General features: G+C 36.6%; 1 protein-coding gene across 2 annotated transcripts; it reads left to right on the top strand.

The window, feature by feature from the left end:
- The first annotated feature begins 15,923 nt into the window (after nucleotides 1-15,923).
- Nucleotides 15,924-20,323, top strand: LOC141705055 (E3 ubiquitin-protein ligase DA2-like). Of its 2 annotated transcripts, none has more exons than XM_074508128.1 (7): nucleotides 15,924-16,407; nucleotides 16,572-16,623; nucleotides 16,721-16,766; nucleotides 16,890-16,971; nucleotides 17,082-17,226; nucleotides 17,419-17,527; nucleotides 17,812-18,326. In XM_074508128.1, exons 1-7 carry the CDS (start codon nucleotides 16,201-16,203, stop codon nucleotides 17,960-17,962), a joined length of 792 nt encoding a protein of 263 aa, XP_074364229.1. In that variant the 5' UTR covers nucleotides 15,924-16,200; the 3' UTR covers nucleotides 17,963-18,326. The 2 variants fall into 2 exon arrangements, with proteins under 2 accessions (XP_074364229.1, XP_074364228.1); XM_074508127.1 differs by lacking the exon at nucleotides 17,812-18,326 and adding an exon at nucleotides 20,135-20,323 and having other exon boundaries at nucleotides 15,925-16,407.
- The last annotated feature ends 76 nt before the right edge of the window (nucleotides 20,324-20,399 follow it).

The following is a 20,399-nucleotide window of genomic DNA, read 5'->3' on the forward strand; positions in this document are numbered from 1 at the left end:
GGTCGGGGATCCGGGTTGTCACGAGTTCCATTTCCCTTAATAACACCCAATCTTAATAATTACTCAACTACTCTGTACTGTGACCCCACAATAAACACACACACCACACGTTATAGTCTCAGAGATGAACATCCAAAAATAACCACAAGTCATTTTATTCCACAATTATATGCCAATACACCTTAAACAGGTTTCTGAATAAATTTACATTTCTTTGCCATTATTACAATTCATAAATATACATAATCTGATACATCAAAAGTTGAAAGCCTAGCCTATTGGTAGTTCCTACCTCAGCTATGGCGGCATCAGTGCTTCTAGAAAACTGCGGAACATCTCCTAACCTCTTGCGAATCGGGAGCTTGGTCCGGTTCATCTTGTCTATCTGATGTTGTGTGATGAAAGAAGAAAGCAAGGGTGAGCAGCAAGCCCACCAAAATAATATGTATAATGATTAATAGTATATGAGCCTTCTCTTAGTACTCATGAAAGTCTTGGTCAAAAGAAATGAACCAAGTTGATATCTTAATGCGATGAAGTCGCAAAATATTCAGTATATATATATACATATATACTTTTCAAAATATTGGAAGTCCTCTTCCATGCATAATATACACAAAGTCCCAGTGTATAACTGTATAAAAAATATCGTTGCAAGGTGATCTCATATATCTAACCTTGTCTCAATGTTTTTCTGAAAGTCTTTGTCATTTGTAAGATAATCATTTACTAGATATAAGTTTAAAAGATAAAGTTACAAGATACTCCAATATACTTATATCTTTTCTAAATACTACTTGAACTACCACCGTTCAAGTTATAATTAGTTCAAAAGTTCATCACATAGATGAGACTACAAGACCAGATTTGAATAGATTAAATCTTTAAAATATCATCAAAATAAAATGAAGTTACGAGATACTTCATTTGATGCAAACATCATTTTGAAAACTTGACCCTGCCAACACTCAACAATCGCCCAACCGTAGCCTTTCTATCGAAGTGCTCTGGGTAGTGTTGCAGAAATATCCAATTGGATGATGAACTCATTACGGGAGTTTACCGCGCCAGGAAGACCACTTACGATGATCAGTCGTAGTAGTGCAACCCCACCATTTTCTACATGTAGAGGAGAACCTGTCGGATTTACTTGTCAACCGAACACTGAACTCCTAAGGAATGGACCGCCTTAGCGGAACTTCCAGGCCATTTGGGCCAATATAATAAGGCTGGGCCGGCGCTACTCGACCACTTACGCCACTCCTAGTTCAGATGAAATCCATGACTCTGAAACGTAAAGCTCGTTTCCCCCTTTCCCCAAGTAGAAACTTGTTGATACGGCTCCACCAAGAAGTCGTACCTAGTTGGAAAGGAAAACTCACCGATATTTCCCAGGCGATGCCTGTTAATGGATTAACTTGTTCCAAGAATTTTACTTCCCGAATATTGGGTAAGTAATCAAAAACTCTTTTACCAAGACAGCAACCTTGTTGCGAATATAAAACACACCACCGAGCCGGATCCCCCAGGTTTTGAGCGAGTATTTAAATCCCCTTTTAAAAGGAAGATCTTAAATATAAAAATAGTTTTGGGATCCGCTCTAACTTTTGAAAATCATTTTAAAGACTCGAAAACACTTTAAAGAGTGTTTGGAGTAAAACTGATTTAATGAAGTAAATCAGTCCCCAGAATATTTAGAAAATGTCTGAATATTATTATTTAAATAATATTCCCATAAAAAAATAATCTTTATAAAATAATTGAAGTAGAAGTATTAAAACTTATACTTGAAATGAATAGCAAATAATCAAAGATATACTTATACGAAAGTAATATCTTTATTTGAATAATCAAAAATAAGTTTGATTATCGACACCTTATTCTTTAATAAAATAAAGAATATATCTCAGCAAATAATCGGAGTCATAGATCCTCAAATGAATATTCAAATAATATTCAATAAATAAAATAAGCTGAGTCATAATACCTCGAATGAATATTCAAATAATATTCAGATAAATAAATAAAAGGAGTCATACGCCTTCGAATAATATTCAAAATAATATTCATTAATAAAGTAAAAGGAGTCATAAGTCCTCGAATGAATATTCAAAATAATATTCAATAATAAAATAAAGTTAAAGTTATCGAATAAACCTTATTCGATTAATAGTTTTAAAAACTATATCCATATATATATATATATATATATATATATATATAATATACTCGGGAACATCGACTCCCGGTTTAGAAATATGTTCACCTTTTATCCCCTATACTAAGGGTATACGCAACTACTTGCTTATTTCTAGCATAGGTATTATGAAACTATAAGCATTGAAATCAACAGATAGATAACCAGATTACGAAATAGACATGCATATATACCATATTAGCATGCTCCAATATATCGCAAAATTTGCTAATAACAATCATGCAATATCACAAGATAATGAATATACATATATTTACATCACAGCAACAGTATAACGGGTAGAAAACTTGCCTGAGCGACTGGGGGTTACGAATGGCTCGGGACGAGTCTGGTAACCTATAAGCAACAAGTAAGTTAGAATTAAACCAAAGTCACTTGTAAATCTATACTCTAACCGACTCAGACTCTAACGCTCGTTTTGCGCTTAACGATTTACTTAAGTCGCTCGAGTACCCTCGGCTCCACCATTTTTAATAATTTACCCATTATGAGTTTTAAGGCGATTCTTTCGCGAGTGTCTTATCAACTGCCTAACACACTCTACATAAATGTTTCATGCTCCAATTAGTCATTTAAGGGCCTTAACCAAGGTTTCAAAGTAAGGCGAGGGGTAAAGGTTCGTTCGCGAAACACCGTTACGTAAAACGGTCGTTTCTCCTAAACCGTACATCGGATTCAAGCAAACCACATATCAAAACGAAGCTTGAAACATAACCTATCTAAGCATGGAAGTGGTTAGTTTATAGAAGTGGGTGTTCGGGTCCAACAATTAATCACAAAACAGTTTATAGAAAATCGGGCATTACGACGGCTATAACCTAACGATTTCCAAAGTTTAAACTACACCAAATCATCACCAATTCAACAACAATCCAACATCCATCAACATCAAACTAAACCCATTCATCTAAGCACTATTATCATCCAAACAAACCAAACTTAAAACTAAGGGTTCAAGAGTTTATACCTTCCTTGGAGAGTGGGTAGTCACTAACAAGCCTCTAGGAACCTTGATCTATGCTTAATCAACCTTAAGCTTTCATGAAAATCAAGAAAATCAAAGTAAGTTACTATTCACTACTATTCATCATCATCTTTGATGAGTGGATTAGCTATGCAAACCATGGAATCTTGATCTTAAACTCATGGTATAACTAAGTTATGAAATATAGGATCCAAGGAAACAAACCTTGTAATTTTCCATGGCCTAGAACTTGAGTTTTGAAAATCTATTTCTTTATTTCTTGAAAAGGCCGAATGGAAGAAGAAAGAAATGGGGGAGAGATTTTGCTTGCTTGTCTTGCCTTGATATTTGTGCAAAGAATGCATGGTTGTGGTTAATTATTGGCTAAATATCTTGTTTTCACTTGCTTATGTCATTGCTTGCATCACTACTTTGCCACATGTCTCATTCTTGTGGTGTGATGATGTCACCTTGCTTCTAACCACATGTTTTAGCTTATATTAGAAGCTTCCTTCTCATGTTACTTGCATGTGCTTGCCCCTTGGACGTTTATTTGTTTTACGGTTCGCTTAACTCTCTTTCTCGTTGATCGTTTGAAGGATCATACCCGGGATCTTATTACTTAGGTTCCCTTAACCTTTCTCAATACATTATATTCCTTTTTATGATCCTCTCTTATAATCCTTTAATTTAAATCCTTTTTACCCTGTTACCTTTTTCTCAATTCTTTCCGTATCTAGTGGATTTCCGGGAAAAATCAAAGTGTTCGGAATTGGATTCTGACGATCTTTACATACACTTATATCCCATATAAAGTACTAATAAAATCTCAGAATATCCATATCAGAACCCCTACATAGTGTGGCATGAAAAGTTTTCTCATTCAGCAAAAACACTATTCATAAGGGTTTCAAAATTTCTCAAAAATTGGGGTTATTACAAATGTGCTAAGCACAATGTGCCCCCAACGTTTGTTGTATTCAGAAAGATTTTTCCAGTTTAAAAATAGCCCTGATAAGAATCCAGATTGGGTTAGTCTGAATCAATGCCCTATAATGCCCCATATAATCAATGCGAAGTCCATCCCAGATAACAATGTGGGGTGGAAAAAAGAGTTTTTGTACTTGGTTTGGGAAGGTGGCGATTGAAGCACACTCTTCCGTTCGTCCTTCGGGAAAATGGTTGATGGGAGCCCCAACAACATTGTGTTGTCTAAAAAAGAGACGACGATATTTTATCTCCTTACCCAGGATAACGGGACATCTCACTCCTGGGAACTTATCAAGGAGACGGTTCTGGTCGAGCGCGGCCTTTCTCCCATCCCTATGAAAAGTAATTTCTAACTTTATATTTCTTCTTTTGCATATTTAGCTTGGTCCTGTTCAGGTTTCAACTGAATTTTAACCCTTCATGCAGTGGCTGAAAAGATTGTAGAGGCGACTAAGCCCAAGGACTTGGAAACCACGGGGATGAAGAGGGCAGGGAAATCTTCAAGAACCCGCGCCTAGGCGATCGCTTTCCTGAGTTTCTACTTCAGGCGCGATAAGGGGATGAGGAAGGCCCTAGCCAACCCATGCGCACAAAATAAAAGCCAGGGGCCTTCTTCCAGCCGGCATGGGGAATTCGGGGAAAAGACACGATTGTCGGAAATACGAAGCACGCCAAAGAATGGTTGCTTCATTCTATTTCTTCGGTATACTATCAAGATTTTGTTCTTTAATAGGACTTGGAAGCCAATGAGCTGTTTGGCGCTCAGGCCATGGCGACGATAACTTGTTTTCGTTTTTCCCTTTTTTTTATTTCATTACTTTTATTAGCTGAAACTTTTTTATTTCTTTCCTTTCCTTTCTTTCAGGCAAATGTCCATTTTCAAGGGGCGCTTTATCAAGCTAAGGCTTGGAAGGTGGCTTATGACGACACCGCCAAGAAGCTTGAGGAGGCCAATTAACAGGTCGAGAGCCTCAAGGCCCAACTTGCCTCCTCGACTTCTGACTTAGAGACTGCTCGAGCCAAAATCGTTGTTTTAAGCGACGAAAAAGAAAAAGGTTCGATGCCTGGATGGATATGCAGGAGTTCAAAGACTTGATAGAGGAGCATGACGCCCTTACTCACCCCATGAGTTACAAAGAAGGCTGGGATGTTGCGGTTGAAGCCATTCAGGCTGAGTACCCGGAAATGCTCGAGGCAGAATCCTTCCCTTGCCCTCTTAAGATCCCAAGGTTGGGGGAGTAACAGATAGGGTCGTGGACCTTATTCGCAAAGAAGAACGATCAGTCCCTTCTCCTAATCACAGAGCTTCTTCATCCAATGCTCCAGTCGTGAGCCAAGGTCAGAAAAGAAAAGAGCCCGAGTCCAGCTCCGGAGAAGAGGAATCCTCCTCCGAGGAAGAGGCCGAGCCTAATGTGAAGAAGGCCAGAGTGGAAGAGCCTCCAAGACCAGCACCTCCAAAGGCATCTGAGGCTATTTCTGAGGAGACTTCCGCGGAAACTTTTGAAGGGCCAACTCAGGAAATGTCTGAGGAGACTTCAGAGAGTGGCTCCTAAGAGTCTGGGCCTCCTAAACCAAGTGCTTAGCTTTTGTATTTCCTTCATTTTGTAAAATACTTCTTGAAATTAACTTTGTTACCCTTCGGGGTTTTATTTATGTTATTTCCCTTGCTTTATATGATTTTTGATGGATTAGCAATTTGAACCACACAGCTCTAAGAATCATGCATTGAATAATAGAAACAAGACTGAAAATAGATGGATATAATAGACTTATTAATGTTACTAATGGTATCCCTATTATAGAGAATATTTTGTTTATCAAAGCATGAATATTGCTAAGTAAACCAATTGTTATCATAACTTGTCTTTCCAAAGTTTGAAATAATTCCAACTTTAAGAATATGTATCCTGGTTTTTCAAAACCTTTTATAGAATGGGTTCAACCCTTAATAGTCATGAACTAGAATATAAATCCTACTAATACTAATATATAAAATCCTAAGCAAGCAAAGCTTCAAGGTGCTTTTGAACCTTGTCACTACCATAGTAAGCACAAGCTATAGGTAGTAAACTTTCAGGTTTTGAGCATGCCAAGTCCAAGGTACTTCCTCCCCATTCATGGTCTCCAACTTGTAAGATCCTCTTCCTTGAACGCTCTTACCCCTGTACGGCCCTTCTCAGTTTGTGGCGAGTTTTCCTTTCTTCCCTACTCTAGATGCTTCCACCTTCCTGAGGACCAAATCTCCTTGCTTGAAGAATCTCTCTTTCACCCTTAGGTTGCAGTAAAAAGAGGCTTTTTTCTGATATTCCACAATCTTTGCATACGCCGCATCTCGTACTTCATCAATTAGGTCCAGGGATAGCCTTTGCCCTTCCTTATTTTCTTCAACATTGTATGCTTGGATTCTGGGAGACGAGTGTGATATTTTTACAGGAACAACCGCCTCTGCTCCATATACCAACATAAAGGGTGTTGCTCTGGTTGTAACTCTACAAGTAGTCCAATAAGCCCAAAGTATTTCATCCACCCAATTAGTCCTGGATTTATCGATCCTTTAATCAGCCCATCTAAAATTATTCAATTTGCCACTTCCGCTTGCCCATTGGCTTGCGGATGAGCTACGGAGGTAAACCGCAACTTGATCTCATTATCCTCGCAATACTTCCTGAACTCTTCATTGTTAAACTGTGTTCCATTATCGGTGACCAGGATACGGGGAATTCCAAATCTGCACATGATATTTTTCCCACAGGAATTGTGCAACCTGCTTAGTTGTGATCTTGGTTAAAGGTTTAGCTTCAATCCACTTAGTGAAATAATCTATAGCTACAATCATGAACTTCCTTTGAGCTGTGGCCATGGGAAAAGGCCCAAGTATATCAATTCCCCACATGGAAAAGGGATGGGAGAATTGATGGAAGTCAGCATCTCAGGAGGCTATCGAACAACTGGTGCATGTTTCTGACAACAATCACACCTCTTCACATAGTCTTTGGCATCGACCATCATCTCTGGCCAATAAAAGCCTAAACGGGTTATCTTATATACCAGTGCTCTGCCCCCCCAAGTGTTGCCCACCAATACCTTCGTGTACTTCTTCAAGAGACAAACGTGCCTCATCAGGTCGGAGACATCTTAAGTAAGGAACTACATAAGATCTTTTATACAAAATCCCATCAATCAAGGTGTATCTCAGTGCTTGCACAACCAATTTTCGTGCTTCAATCACATCACTCGGTAACCAGCCGGTTAGAATATGGGCTTTAATGGGATTTATCCGTGACATTCCCAGCCCTATAGGGGCTACAAGCTTAACATCAATGCTTCGTGTTTTCAAAACATGGAAGTATACACTCCCTGAACTTTTCTCTATCTCAGATGAAGCGAACTTAGATAATGCATCTTCCTTAGCATTTTCCCCTCTTGGAATGTGCTCAACATGGCATTCATCGAATTGAGTCATCATAGCCCTTACCAGGCGGACATACTTAGCCATTATTTCATCTCTTGCCTCGAACTCTCCCTTGACCTAAGATATGACAAGTTTCGAATCCCCACAGACTTTTAAGTTCTTGACCCTCAATGTTCTTGCTAGGCTGAGGCCAGCTATCAGAGCTTCATACTCTGCTTCATTATTTGTGGTTGGGAAGTCTAACTTCATGGCATATTCAATCAAGAACCCATCTAGGCTTTGTAAAACAAGCCCCGCTCCATTCGAATTTATTTTTGATGCTCCATCAAAATAAAGAACCCGATATTCCTTTTCTTCAACGGCCTCTTCTTTGTTACCTTCCGTGTCTTGAGGTATAGTGTCTTCCTACCCCCGACTTCTTGGTTGGGTATGGTACACTCCACCACGAAGTCAGCCAATGTCTGGGCTTTTATTATCATTCGCGGCTTGTACTTGATGTCGAATTCTCCTAATTCAATTGCCTATTTAATCAGTCTTCCACTAGCTTTGGGACTGTGAATGATGTTTCTTAAGGGCTGATTCGTTAGCTCTTCAATTTTATGAGCTTGGAAGTAAGGACGCAACTTCCTTGAAGCCATCACTAGAGCTAAATCAAACTTTTCAATAGTCGAATAATTCAACTCAGCTCCATGCATGATCTTACTAACATAATATACGGGTCTTTGGACTTTAAGTTCCTCCTTAACCAATACAGCGCTCAAGGCATTTTCTGAAACGGCCAAATATAATTACAAAACTTCATTCAGAGCTGGTTTGGACAATAACGGGGCTTGAACCATATACTTCTTCAATCCTTCAAACGCCTCCTGACTTTCCTCAGTGCATATGAAATCTTTTACCTTCTTCAGGGATTTTTAAGAATGACAAGCACTTATCTCCGGACTTAGAGATGAATTGTCCTAGTGCCGCAACTCTTCTAGTGAGTTTCTGAACGTCCTTTATGGAACACGGTTATTCCATATCCAGGATAGCTTTTATTTTATCGGGATTAGCCTCGATTCCTCTAGTGGAGACCATCAATCCCAAAAACTTTCCAGATCCCACTCCGAAAGCACACTTTGCAGGATTTAGCATCTTGAAAATCTTATTTACCAACCTTTGATAGGTAGCTCCTGCATTCTTAAGGCCAAATGCCATAACAAGATAAAAAAACACCAAAGTCAGTGATGAATGATACCTTCAGAATGTCATCCTTATGCATCTTAATCTGATTGTATCCACTGAATCCATCCATAAAACTCAGCATCTCATGACCATCGGTCACATCTATCAATGTATCTATTCTTGGTAGCGGGAAATAATCCTTCGGGCATGCGTCATTCAGATCAGTGAAATCAACGCACATTCTCCACTTTCCATTAACCTTCTTTACCATTACAGGATTTGCTAACCATTCCGGAAACTGTATCTCTTTAATAAAACCAACATCTAATAGCTTATCTACTTCTTACTTGATATCTTCCTGCCTCTCTGGAGCAAAACTCCTTTTCTTTTACTACACAGTCTTTCAATTAAGATCTATGTTCAGCTTGTGAGTAATCAGTTTCGAGTCTATTCCAGGAATATCAGCTGCTGACCATGAAAATACATCGCTATTCTCTTGTAAAAATTTCACCAACTTTCCTCTAAGGGGCTCCTCTAGTGACGCTCCAATGAAATTTAAATTCTGAGGATTCTCGGAAGCCAAAGGAATCGGAATCAAGTCTTTTGCTGGCTTCCCTCTTTTCTCGTCATTCTCGCGGATATCCAGATCTTCAATAGGAAAAAACTGCCCCTCAACTCCATCAGCCCTAAGAGAGCTCCTTGCCATCTTTTGATCTCCTCTCTCTTCTCCAATCCCATTCCGGGTGGGAAACTTCATCACTGAATGGTAAGAAGAAGGGACTTCCTTGAAAGCATGTTTACCCGTTCTTCCCATGATTGCATTGTAAGTTGATCCAGCCTTTACCACTACAAAGTCCAACATCTGTGTTGCTTGTCTTGGTTCTTGACCTATAGTCAGAGGCAACTTAATTATTCCCTCCACGGGGCATTCCACTCCAGCAAAACCATATATTGGAATATCAGTTGGGGTTAATTGAGAATCATTGTAACCCATCCTTATAAAGGTATCATAGAGCAAGATGTCTACCGAAGCTCCATTGTGTACAAGGACTCTCTTCACCGGGCTGTTCCCTATTATCGGTGTTATGACCAGAGGATCGTCATGAGGAAATTTGATACCCTCTAAATCAAAAGCATCGAATGTCTTTGTTACTCCTGTCCTGGCCCTCTTTGGGGCTTCTCCGACAATATGCATAACTTCTCTGGTATATGATTTCCTCGAATTTTTAGATGAACCAGCAGCAGTTGGTCCTCCAAAGATCGTATTTATCACTGGCCCTCGGGGTTGTGGTCCTCCAAAAATTACGTTTATCACTGGTCCCCTGGGTTGGGGATTTCGCCCCTGATCATCCTGATCCCTTTTGCGATCATCAAAGTTCCTTCTTCCACTATTATTCTTATCTCCTCCATCTCTAGTATATTTGCTCAGCCTTCCTTTCGAATGAGGAACTCTATTTCATCTTTCAATTGTCTACACTCATCGATGTCATGACCATCATCCTTGTGAAACCTGCAATATTTGCTCTTATCCAGCTTGGTAGGATCAGCCTTCAGGGGCTTAGGCCAACGAACATCTCTATCTTTCTCGATTTCCATCAAGATCCGACTTCTAGACGCGTTCGACTTAGCATATTTAGTGTACTTTTGTCTAGGTCCTCCCTTCTTCGGGGTTGAATCAGTGTTTTGCTCAGTTCTAGGATACTTGTCCTTAGCAATATATTCCATATTAGTCTTTCGCTTCTAGCCACCAGCAGGCTCATTATACACTACCGTCTTTCTCATAGTTTCCTCCACTTTGATGTACTTCCCGGCCCTGTCTTGAAGCTGTAACATGCTTTCAGGGGGGCGTTTGGCCAACGATATCTTGAAGAACTCGCCCTAGTTCCCTGCTGCAGTGCTATCATAGCTACCTTATTATCAAGGTCCGGGATCTTCAAAGCTTCCTTGGTGAAATGGTTCAGATAGTCTCTCAAGGACTTTTTGGCTCCCTGCACAATGCTCATGAGGGATGCTGAACTTTTCTCATGCACTCTCCCACTGATGAATTACTTGATAAAATCTTGACTTAGATCTCTGAAGGACCCAATAGAATTCGGAGGCAAACGACTATACCATCTTTGAGCCATTCCCGACAGGGTTTGATGAAAGTCTCGATACTTAATAGCGTCGTTCACGGGCTGCAACAATAGTGCATTAGAGAATGTTCTAACATGATTAGCGGGATCTTCAGTGCCATCATAAGCTTTGATGTTGGGCATCTTAAATTTTCTTGAGATGTGGGCATTCATTATCTCTTCAGTGAATGGTGGATTCGGATCATCAGGATCTCCTAGGGGCAGAAGATCACTTGGATCAGCCCTTGGGATAACAGTCCTTCGTTGTAGCGGACCATCCAGGTCTATAATTGGAGAAAGATTCCTCCTCCTCAGAGGTAGTGGGGGTCTCGGGGTCAGGTGCGCCTCCAGGCCGCGCTTCAGTCTTTGGATCTCAGCTTAATGGGCCCTGATCCTCTCCTGCACTTCTTGGGGATTCGTCCCTCGGGTGCTTCTGGGGCGTTGGTTAGCATCAAGCATTGGTTCTTTACCTGCACGCCTCTTCCTTGGAGCCATATCATCATCCGAAGATTCGGAGTCTCTCTCAGTATAGGGCCCATAGAATTCTTGATCCTCTGGAATAGGAGCCAAACCGCGTATATAGGGGGCGTCTGCCCTTGCGCTTCCCTCCGATTTGCATGTCCACTTCCTCCAACTTCGGGGTATAGGGGCATCCCATAAGGGGGGTTAGTGGTCAAAATAGTGGAATACTCATATCCAACGGGTCGAGGATTTCACAGGTGCATGTAGTTGCTGAAATTGGGAACTCGTCCCTTGAGGACCCGGGGGATTCGTTCATTGTGGATGAGGCTCAGTTGCCCCTATCTGGATTCCTCCTTGGGTGGTGGCATCGGTTGAATGCAGGGGTATCTCCACCACTGATGAAATTGGTTGGGTTGTCCCAGCTGGTGTTCCTTCAGGGGCACTGCTTCCGCTCCGTATTCTCACCATGGTTGTTGTTATGCTTTCCCAAAGACGGCGCTAAATGTTGTGGGTAAAAAACGTGAGTGTATTTATTGCTTGGGTTCGTGAACTTCGAGGCTCGATTTGACTGCTCTTGTGTCTCGTGACTCGATCTGCCTTAACAAGATGCCTACGTACCTTGCTGTTTGCCAAGGAACAAGTCAAAAAACGTAATTCTGATTTGTGAGGTGAGACCCCTTATATAGGCATGAGATGCATTCGAATTAGGTTAGGTTTAGGAGACTTGGTGGTCAAGTCTCAGAATTAGAATGGACTTTGGAGTCCTATAATGCAGTAAGTTGATTTCTTATCCTATGAGATTTCTTGAAGGGCCTGAACAATGTGTTAACCTTTTTGATCTGAATGTCATACATATGGCCTTCTTTAATGGGCATTGCAGTCCTAGATGCAATTAATGCAACATTAATGACGTAATTAATATTTATTTTATACCCTGTCAATTATATTTTTTTTATGTTTTTAATAATTTACTAGTATATAACCTGTGCGATGCATGGTTGATTTTATATTATATATTATAAATTTTTATTTTAATATATTGTTTGTTAAATTCGAACCTTACACCTTCTTCTATCACAATTTTTATAATTTAATCTAACGATTCTCATCAATTTGATCTGAAATATTTAACGGCTCAGTGACCATATGACCAATATAATAGTATAGATAAATATTACAATTCATAAATTGATTGAGCGTAGATTTTATTTAGATGATATAAAAATCTTTCGTGAATAAATAAAAACACTTACAAACTCTATCCATATGAGAATATGTATTTCAAATTTTGATAATATCAATGAAAGGTTATCTTTTTTCAGAAAAAAAAACTTTGCCCATAAAACACGCTGTGACGTAATTATAGACACGGTCGTCGTTTTTGATTCTTTCCTAGCCTTTTGCTCTATCCTTTAAATTTTGCTCAAGTTTTGTTAACTTTGCGTCATTTGCTACTAGAATTGGCACATATCTTTCCATTTTTGTATTTGACGGGATATAATTGATATTCTAAAATTGGACATAGGCAATTAGGCCCGACTTAACAGCATAACTAATAAATACAAGATTTTCTGGAAGTTAAAATTAATTTCTTTTTTCTTTATATATAAAAATATCAGCATCAGCATTACGCGAGATTCATGGTTTGTTTGGTATTGCTGTTGCAGACAGCAACAGCAGTTTTTCGCTGAAAAGCAGTTAAAAAACTGTTTGGTAAAATTTAAAAGCTGTTTTTCTGAAAAGTGCTTTTGGCTTAAAAGCTGTTGTTAGAGAAAACAAGTCCCCCTTGCTTTTAGAAAAAGCTGATTTTCAGCTGTTGCGGGAAAAAGATGCTGATTTCACCATCAAACCTTACCAAAAGCATCATTATTTTTAATTTTTTGCATCAAAACATATATGAATCAAAAAATTACCAAACAGTCATCTGATTTTTATAACAGCATTTTTTCCAGCAGTACTTTTTCTAACAGCACAACAATTTTTAACAGCAATCCCAAACAGAGCCTCAGAGAATTACTCTTTCCGTTTCTTTTGTAGTTGTCATACTTTACTTTTGACCCGTTAATTAATCAAAATTTGATTGAAATTTATTAATAGTTTATTAATTGAAATCAGCTTTAAATTTACTTTAATACATACTTTTTAGTTTTTAAAAATAATATAAAAGTAATTTATAGTATTTGGTCAAAAATTAGTTAATTTGATTGCTAAAAATATAAATATGACAATTAAAAAGAAAATTACACGCAATGCAGGCAAGAACATAATAAGTAGTAAAAGTTTTATACCAAAAAAATTGAATCTATGTATGTAGAGTCGTAGCCTATGGGCCTATTTGGCTGATACAATCTAATATAAGTTATCATTTATAAGTCCGTAAATACTTATTAAAGATTATTTGACAACTCAGTGATAAGTCGAATTTGTAATTTATAAACTGATAAGTTGAATATTAGCAACGACTTATTTTTTTTTCAACTTATTTTGATTTGAACTTTGAGTTTTAAAAATTATGTTTTTACATATCTTTCTAATTTAAAATTTATGAATTAAGATAATTATATTTAAAAATTATTTATCTATTTATTTTTTATCATAGATAACCCGCAACCGTTAACCTTCGGGTGCACAGTGGGTAAACTCTACGGGCTCACGCAATAGCCCGTAACCCACGTGAACCAAGGTAAACCGCATTTAAACGACAAGCTCTGACTCATGAGTCATAATCATAAATTCTCCTCCCGGGGATTCGAACATGTGACTAAGAGAATAGCTTTTCCTCTATTTAATCAACTGAGTCAATTCTTGCGGGCATTTTATTTCGTTTAAGTAAAAAAAATCTGGCTTATAAGTCAAATTATATAAATACTTATCTAACTTACAAGCACTAATATATTTCTTACTTATAAGTTATTTATTCATTTTAATTTATAAATTATTTATTTTAATATTTTCCAAACAATCACATATTCAACTAGCGGATTGAATTTTAAAATATGCTATGGTCACCTAAGTATGCCAATCATTGTATACAACATGGATTGAAATCATATGTAACAAGTTATCCGTCAAATTCAGGAAGGTTACAATAGACGATCATTGATGGTGAGTTCACGCTTATCACATGTTTAAATTTAAATTTTAAAGAAAAATCATATACTATCTAAAATATATTTGATCAATCAATTTATATCATAATTTATTAAAATAATAATAATTAATCACACACATATCAAAAGTCGACCTCTTAAACACCCGCACCCCCGATTATTTTAAAGAAAAAGTTCAACTAATCCACACAATAACTGCTAAATGCAGTAAAATTTTACTTTACGCAGTAATGAGAAATTACCATAAAATCCTTTTGTCTATTATATGCTTTGAAAAGGAATTGAATGCATTATGACTGTATATTAAATATACTTTAAATATACTTATGATCAGAAGAAATGATGCTGCTTAAGGGTTAATAACTAAATTCCAAATTTACTTTAATAAATTATTGACGTCACCTAATTTTAAATTTGTTTTATATTGTATCATCATTTTTAGTTGTCACGTTTTTTATCAGTCAAACCAATTATATTTAGTTAAATATTCAATATTACCCTTATATTATTTAAAAAATTGAAAATTATGTATTAAAGTAGATTAAATATTTTTTTTTTATTTTATTCAATTATAAAGTATTAATAAATTTTAGTCAATTTGACTGCACATAGATTAAATGTGACCAAAAAAGGTACGGAAAGAGTAATATTTAGTTGAAAAGTTTGTACATATTAAAATTAAGGTTATTTAATTTGAAATTGATATTAATATTTTCTTTGTACATAATTTTTTATACTTTTAAGCAGTATTCTAAAAATAAGTTACTTCTTTTTACTCGTTTTTGAAATTTAGTCCAATCTGATTTCCGCTTTTATAAAAAAACTAGTTTAAACTCAATTTGACTCTGACTACGCACAAGAGTTGACTTTTACTCTGGGTTTAAATTTAGTTTTTACTTCCAAGTACTCATTGCGAGTATTTTTCAAGTTTTGAATAATCATTTGTTAGAACAAAATCAAGTCGGTATGAGTTTCGATATTTACAATCTTGCTTGTAAAAGAGTTAACAAATATGAATATAAAATTATTATATTTAATATCATTTTTTAATAAGAATAATTCATTTAAATTTTACATAGACATAAAATATTTCTTTTGAAGTTGATATGTTATTACATATTTTCTTATTTTTGGTACATATATTTTTTTAAATTAAATATAAACTAAATGCTAAAAATTTGAAAAAAGTATGATAAATAGAGTAATTCATTTTAACATATTTGTTGTCATTGTTCCTCTTTAATATAATATGGCGTCATTAATATATGTTAGTCAATTTGTGAATCCATTAAAAAAGCTAAATTATCAGTGATGCACAGAAAATAAGTTAATGATATTATTGTAATTTCAAATTACCGCATGAAATAAAAATTTACTGCATTTAGGAATTTGTGATTTGGGAAAGAAGTTCAACTAATCTACCCAATAACCCATGAGTCACATTTGAGATTTGTACAAGTCCAGAACATAAAAAGGACTATAATATATGGTAACCGGCGCCGAAACAAACAAATAATAAAACCCATCCAAATAGTCTGATTCTTACAAGAAACTTATATATTCAGACACTCTACACGTGTGGACAAACTCTAGATAGTTTACTTCTCCAAACCGCTTTCCTCCAAGATTCCAACCCCTTTGTCTTCAATCTCTTACATCTCAAACTTCTCTTCTTACAATGATTCTTAAATCTTGTAAATCTTGATTGTTGGAGTTCTTGTTGTTTCTTGAATTAGGGTTTGTTTGGTCTGAGGAATTTAGTTAAAATGGGTAATAAATTGGTGGGAAGAAGAAGACAAGTTGTGGATGATAAGTACACAAAGCCACAAGGTTTGTATCAACACAAAGATGTAGATCATAAGAAGCTTAGGAAACTTATTCTTGACTCTAAGCTTGCTCCTTGTTATCCTGGTCTTGATGATCCTTCTGTTTCTTCCAACTTTGATCTTGAAGAATGCCCCATTTGTTTCTTGGTATGTTTCTTTTTTATGTATAATTATGTTTTTATGTTTTTTGATCTTAATGATGTAATTCAGGGATGATGGTGGTTTATTTAAGTTTGATTTTGTGATTTATGATGGATTTTTTGTGGGTTTTGAATTTTGACTTTGTTTTCGGGTATTTGATTTGCTTTCAGTATTATCCGAGTCTTAATCGTTCGAGATGTTGCATGAAGGGCATATGCACTGGTATATGCTGTTGATTTTGTGTATTATTTGTTGTTGGTATGATGTATGTTGTTGATTTTTAAAGCTTTCTGTTTTGTTGTGTATGAATTTGTATCAGAGTGCTTCTTGCAGATGAAAACTCCCAATTCAGCTCGTCCTACACAGTATCCTTGATGAACCTTAATCGTTGTATTTGGATTTTTTTTTGTAGTTGTATGCTTATAGTTAGTTCTGTTGTTATCTTGTGTGGTTGGACTAGAATATATTCTATTCCTTGACAATAAAAGGTGCCCCTTTTGTAAGACCTCAAATTATGCTGTGGAGTATAGGGGCGTCAAGACGAAAGAGGAGAAAGGCATTGAGCAAATTGTAAGATAAGGGTTTGTTTTATTATTTGCCCTTTCTTCAGAAAGATGTAGGTGGGGTATATGGATTCTTTTGGAATTGATTTGCACATAATTGCGTCAACTGTCTATTAGGAAGAACAACGGGTTATCGAAGCAAAGATTAGGATGCGGCAACAGGAATTACAAGATGATGAGGAGAGGATGCAAAAACGACAGGATGTAAGTTCATCAAGCAGCATTGTCAGGTCAGGCGAGGTCGAGTATAGCGCAGACGCAGGTATAGTGTTCGATTCCTCACCAAAATGATAATTGCACGTTTTTTATGGGTTTTTTTTCTACTCCTGTTTTCTCTACAGAGCCGTCGTTCATTTGTCCTTGTGCATATATACATATCTTGTACTATCCTTGCACAGTTTCACATTGGTTTCACATTTGGATGGTTGATTTTCTACTTCTGTTTGCTATACAGAGCCATCATCTGCTTTAGAATGTGCTGTAGAAGGTGAGGAAAGAGTTTCCTCTCAACACGCATCTCCAAATCTATCAATCAGACAGCCTCTACGCCTTAGGCAAAACAGGTATGCTATCTTAAGGGCTAAAGTGCAGGGCTCATGTCTAGGTACCTCATACTTAAAAAAACTTGATATAAAATATGAAGGCCTAACCGCGACATTTTCCAATCTACTTAAATTCTTTCCCTAAAGATGTATGTAACAGTTAAATGCATTCAGATCCATTTGATAGAATGTTGACATCATAGTTCATACTACGGGCATACGATATTTTTTTTGAGGTTATGAATTGTAAAGGGTCAAATGATCATTTCCCTCATTTGTTTTCCCTTACATATCATGTGAGTCAGGTTGGAAAACAGTCTCAAAGTGCTCATTAACATTTTCAAGAGGCACACAGAGTTAAATCCAAAGTATTTTATAGTCGATAAAATCGGTAACCATCTGGTGTCCTTACACGTGGCAGTGACATGGGTGGGACCTACAGGTCAGTTGTTTTAAGTTTAAAATTGACAAGGAGAATAGAAGGTACATTAGACTGAAACAGACCATATCAGTATTCGCAATAACAACAATGGTTTTAGTACGTAAATGTGAAAATTATTAACGGGATGTTGCTTTTACATACACATCATACCTCAGGATTGCAGAGTACAGAACTATTACATAGGCCAGACTTGCTTGCCCAATTTGTTATATTTAAGATTACAACAAAAGTAGATAGACAACTACTGGGAGAAATCCATGGATGATGAGTCAGACATAGTGGGTGTTGGGATTTAAGAATTTTACCTCCAAAACAATTCAATTCCAAACGTAATATTTTTTTGGTTGCCACATCTGCTCTGAAGTCCGCTGTGTTTGACAGTCTATGCTTTGGGTTTAACGGCTTGTATTTTTTTTTAATTTTAATAATTTGATGACCACTGTGAGAGACCATTTTTTAAACCTTTAACCAGCTTGATATATTATGGGGCAATTTACGAGGACCCTGATGACTAATACAACTGGGAAGTCGAGCATCAATCATGTGCTGGATTTAGACCATGGCCTATTTAATAAAAGAAGCTATTTTTTAAAAGAACACATATATGTATGTCAATAAGATGAAGAATCTTCATGCAATATTTCCTCTTGTGCGCCTTTTATTTTTATGCCTTAATTGCTGTTTAAGTTCTCTTATTCTGTTCGCTATGTGTATTGGTAATTGCATCGAGAAGCTATCCAGTAGAATATAGTTTAAGCTAGTAGCCAGTATCTTTATAGTTGCAATTTGTTGTATAGTAGGAGGCATTAGGTGAAGTAGAGTGGAAATATAAGAAAAATTCTTTAAATCTCAGTGCAAATGGGTTTTGGCAGTTTGATTGTGCTTTTTGCTGAAGTAAGAATGTTTACTCTTCATTTACTAAATTGGCGCTTCTCTTTCTACAAAGGGCATGGAAGGTGAGTTTTTTCTTTACCAGAAAAGCTATTTAAAAATGATACCAAAACCAGGACTATGAAGTTATTCCTCACTCAGCAAAATTGAAATTATTCCTGGAGCCTGTGACTTTACATTATTCCAGTGGTTCCCTAAATCAGTGGGAAACTAGTTTAGTTTGCTGGCACATGCCCGGTTATGTAATATTTGTATTTTTTTATATAATATTTAAAATTTAATATACATAATATATATTAATGATTTTATATATTTGTGAAATACGATATACATAATTATACACTGAATGATATTATTTATAATTTGACATAATTAATTTATTTGTCTTAATAGACGTATATTATATTTTTTCCAAATACGTCCAGGGAAAATTTACCGAATAATGCTGAAAATAATTGGGACGATGAGAAATCAAAGAAAGTTACGGACTTATGTTATTAATGTAACATAAAAGGAAATGAAGAGAGGAGAGAATTAGTGGAGAAAGAAAAGATAATTAAGGAGGAGGAAAAAGCTATTATTTTTTAATGGAACGTAAAGAAAGGATGAGGAGAAGAAAGAATTTGAGAAGAAAGAAAGATAATTACTGAGAGAAAATTAGTGGAATTTTTTTTAATATGTTAAGTTAGTGGAAGGTTACTACTTTCAAGGAGAGAAAGACATGTGTCCAATTTAATGAAAGAGTGCCATATATAGCTTGCACTCTTTTTTAGTATAAGGTAGACGCGGTATGGACTATTGAGATGCATTTGAGAATTGCAAAGCAATTATGCTTAACAAGATGGGAAGCACGGGTGCAGGTACAGGAGTGCACGGTGAGGGGAAATTACGTTTTCTACCCTTCCCGCACCCCTCTCCGCACCCCCGCAAATCGGGTCAGTGAATTCGTGGGTACGCCACCTGGTGCACCCTGTACGCACCTCGCCGCAATGGGCCGCACCCCTGCACCATACGCTCACCCCGCGTGATTCTTCACCTAAATAGAGTATCCCTGCTTTCCAGACAACAAGGCATCTGAGTTTCACAATGACCATACCAATTTCATGATAGAAGGAAAAAGAAATTCATAGTAACCTGACTTGCACATTCCTGCATTATAGATAATCTGATTTCATTTTGAATTAGTTGCTAATCCTTTAAATTTTTCGACAATGCTAATTAAGTTTCTGAGATACTATTATCATGGTATATAAGCAACAGTAAAGACTGTAATCTTATTTCGACTTGTGATGCAGGGAGGATGAGTTTGACCTTGACCTCGAGGACGTAATGGTCATGGAAGCAATTTGGCTGTCCATTCAGGTTCTTGTGCTACTATTCTCTCTAATGCTAATAAGCTGTGTAATAAAGAAAAAGGTTTTTGTGCGTAAATTATGCTTTATATTATTTAGCAAAATAAATTAAAAAAAATGCTTTGTATTAAAATATTAGTCCTGCATATACTGTCCCTTCAAACAGAAGGTGGTGTTTGATTTGTTTGTCACTATTTTCAAATTTATA

This window comes from Apium graveolens, unplaced genomic scaffold, assembly GCF_009905375.1.
Source record: "Apium graveolens cultivar Ventura unplaced genomic scaffold, ASM990537v1 ctg8498, whole genome shotgun sequence".
NCBI classification, from domain to species: domain Eukaryota; kingdom Viridiplantae; phylum Streptophyta; class Magnoliopsida; order Apiales; family Apiaceae; genus Apium; species Apium graveolens.

Coding starts and splice junctions, on each gene's coding strand:
- LOC141705055 (XM_074508127.1), top strand. CDS start 16,201: ATGGGTAATAAATTGGTGGGAAGAAGAAGACAAGTTGTGGATGATAAG. Junction 17,227..17,418: donor CGAGTATAGCGCAGACGCAG/GTATAGTGTTCG, acceptor TTTGCTATACAG/AGCCATCATCTGCTTTAGAA. Junction 17,528..20,134: donor CTACGCCTTAGGCAAAACAG/GTATGCTATCTT, acceptor CTTGTGATGCAG/GGAGGATGAGTTTGACCTTG.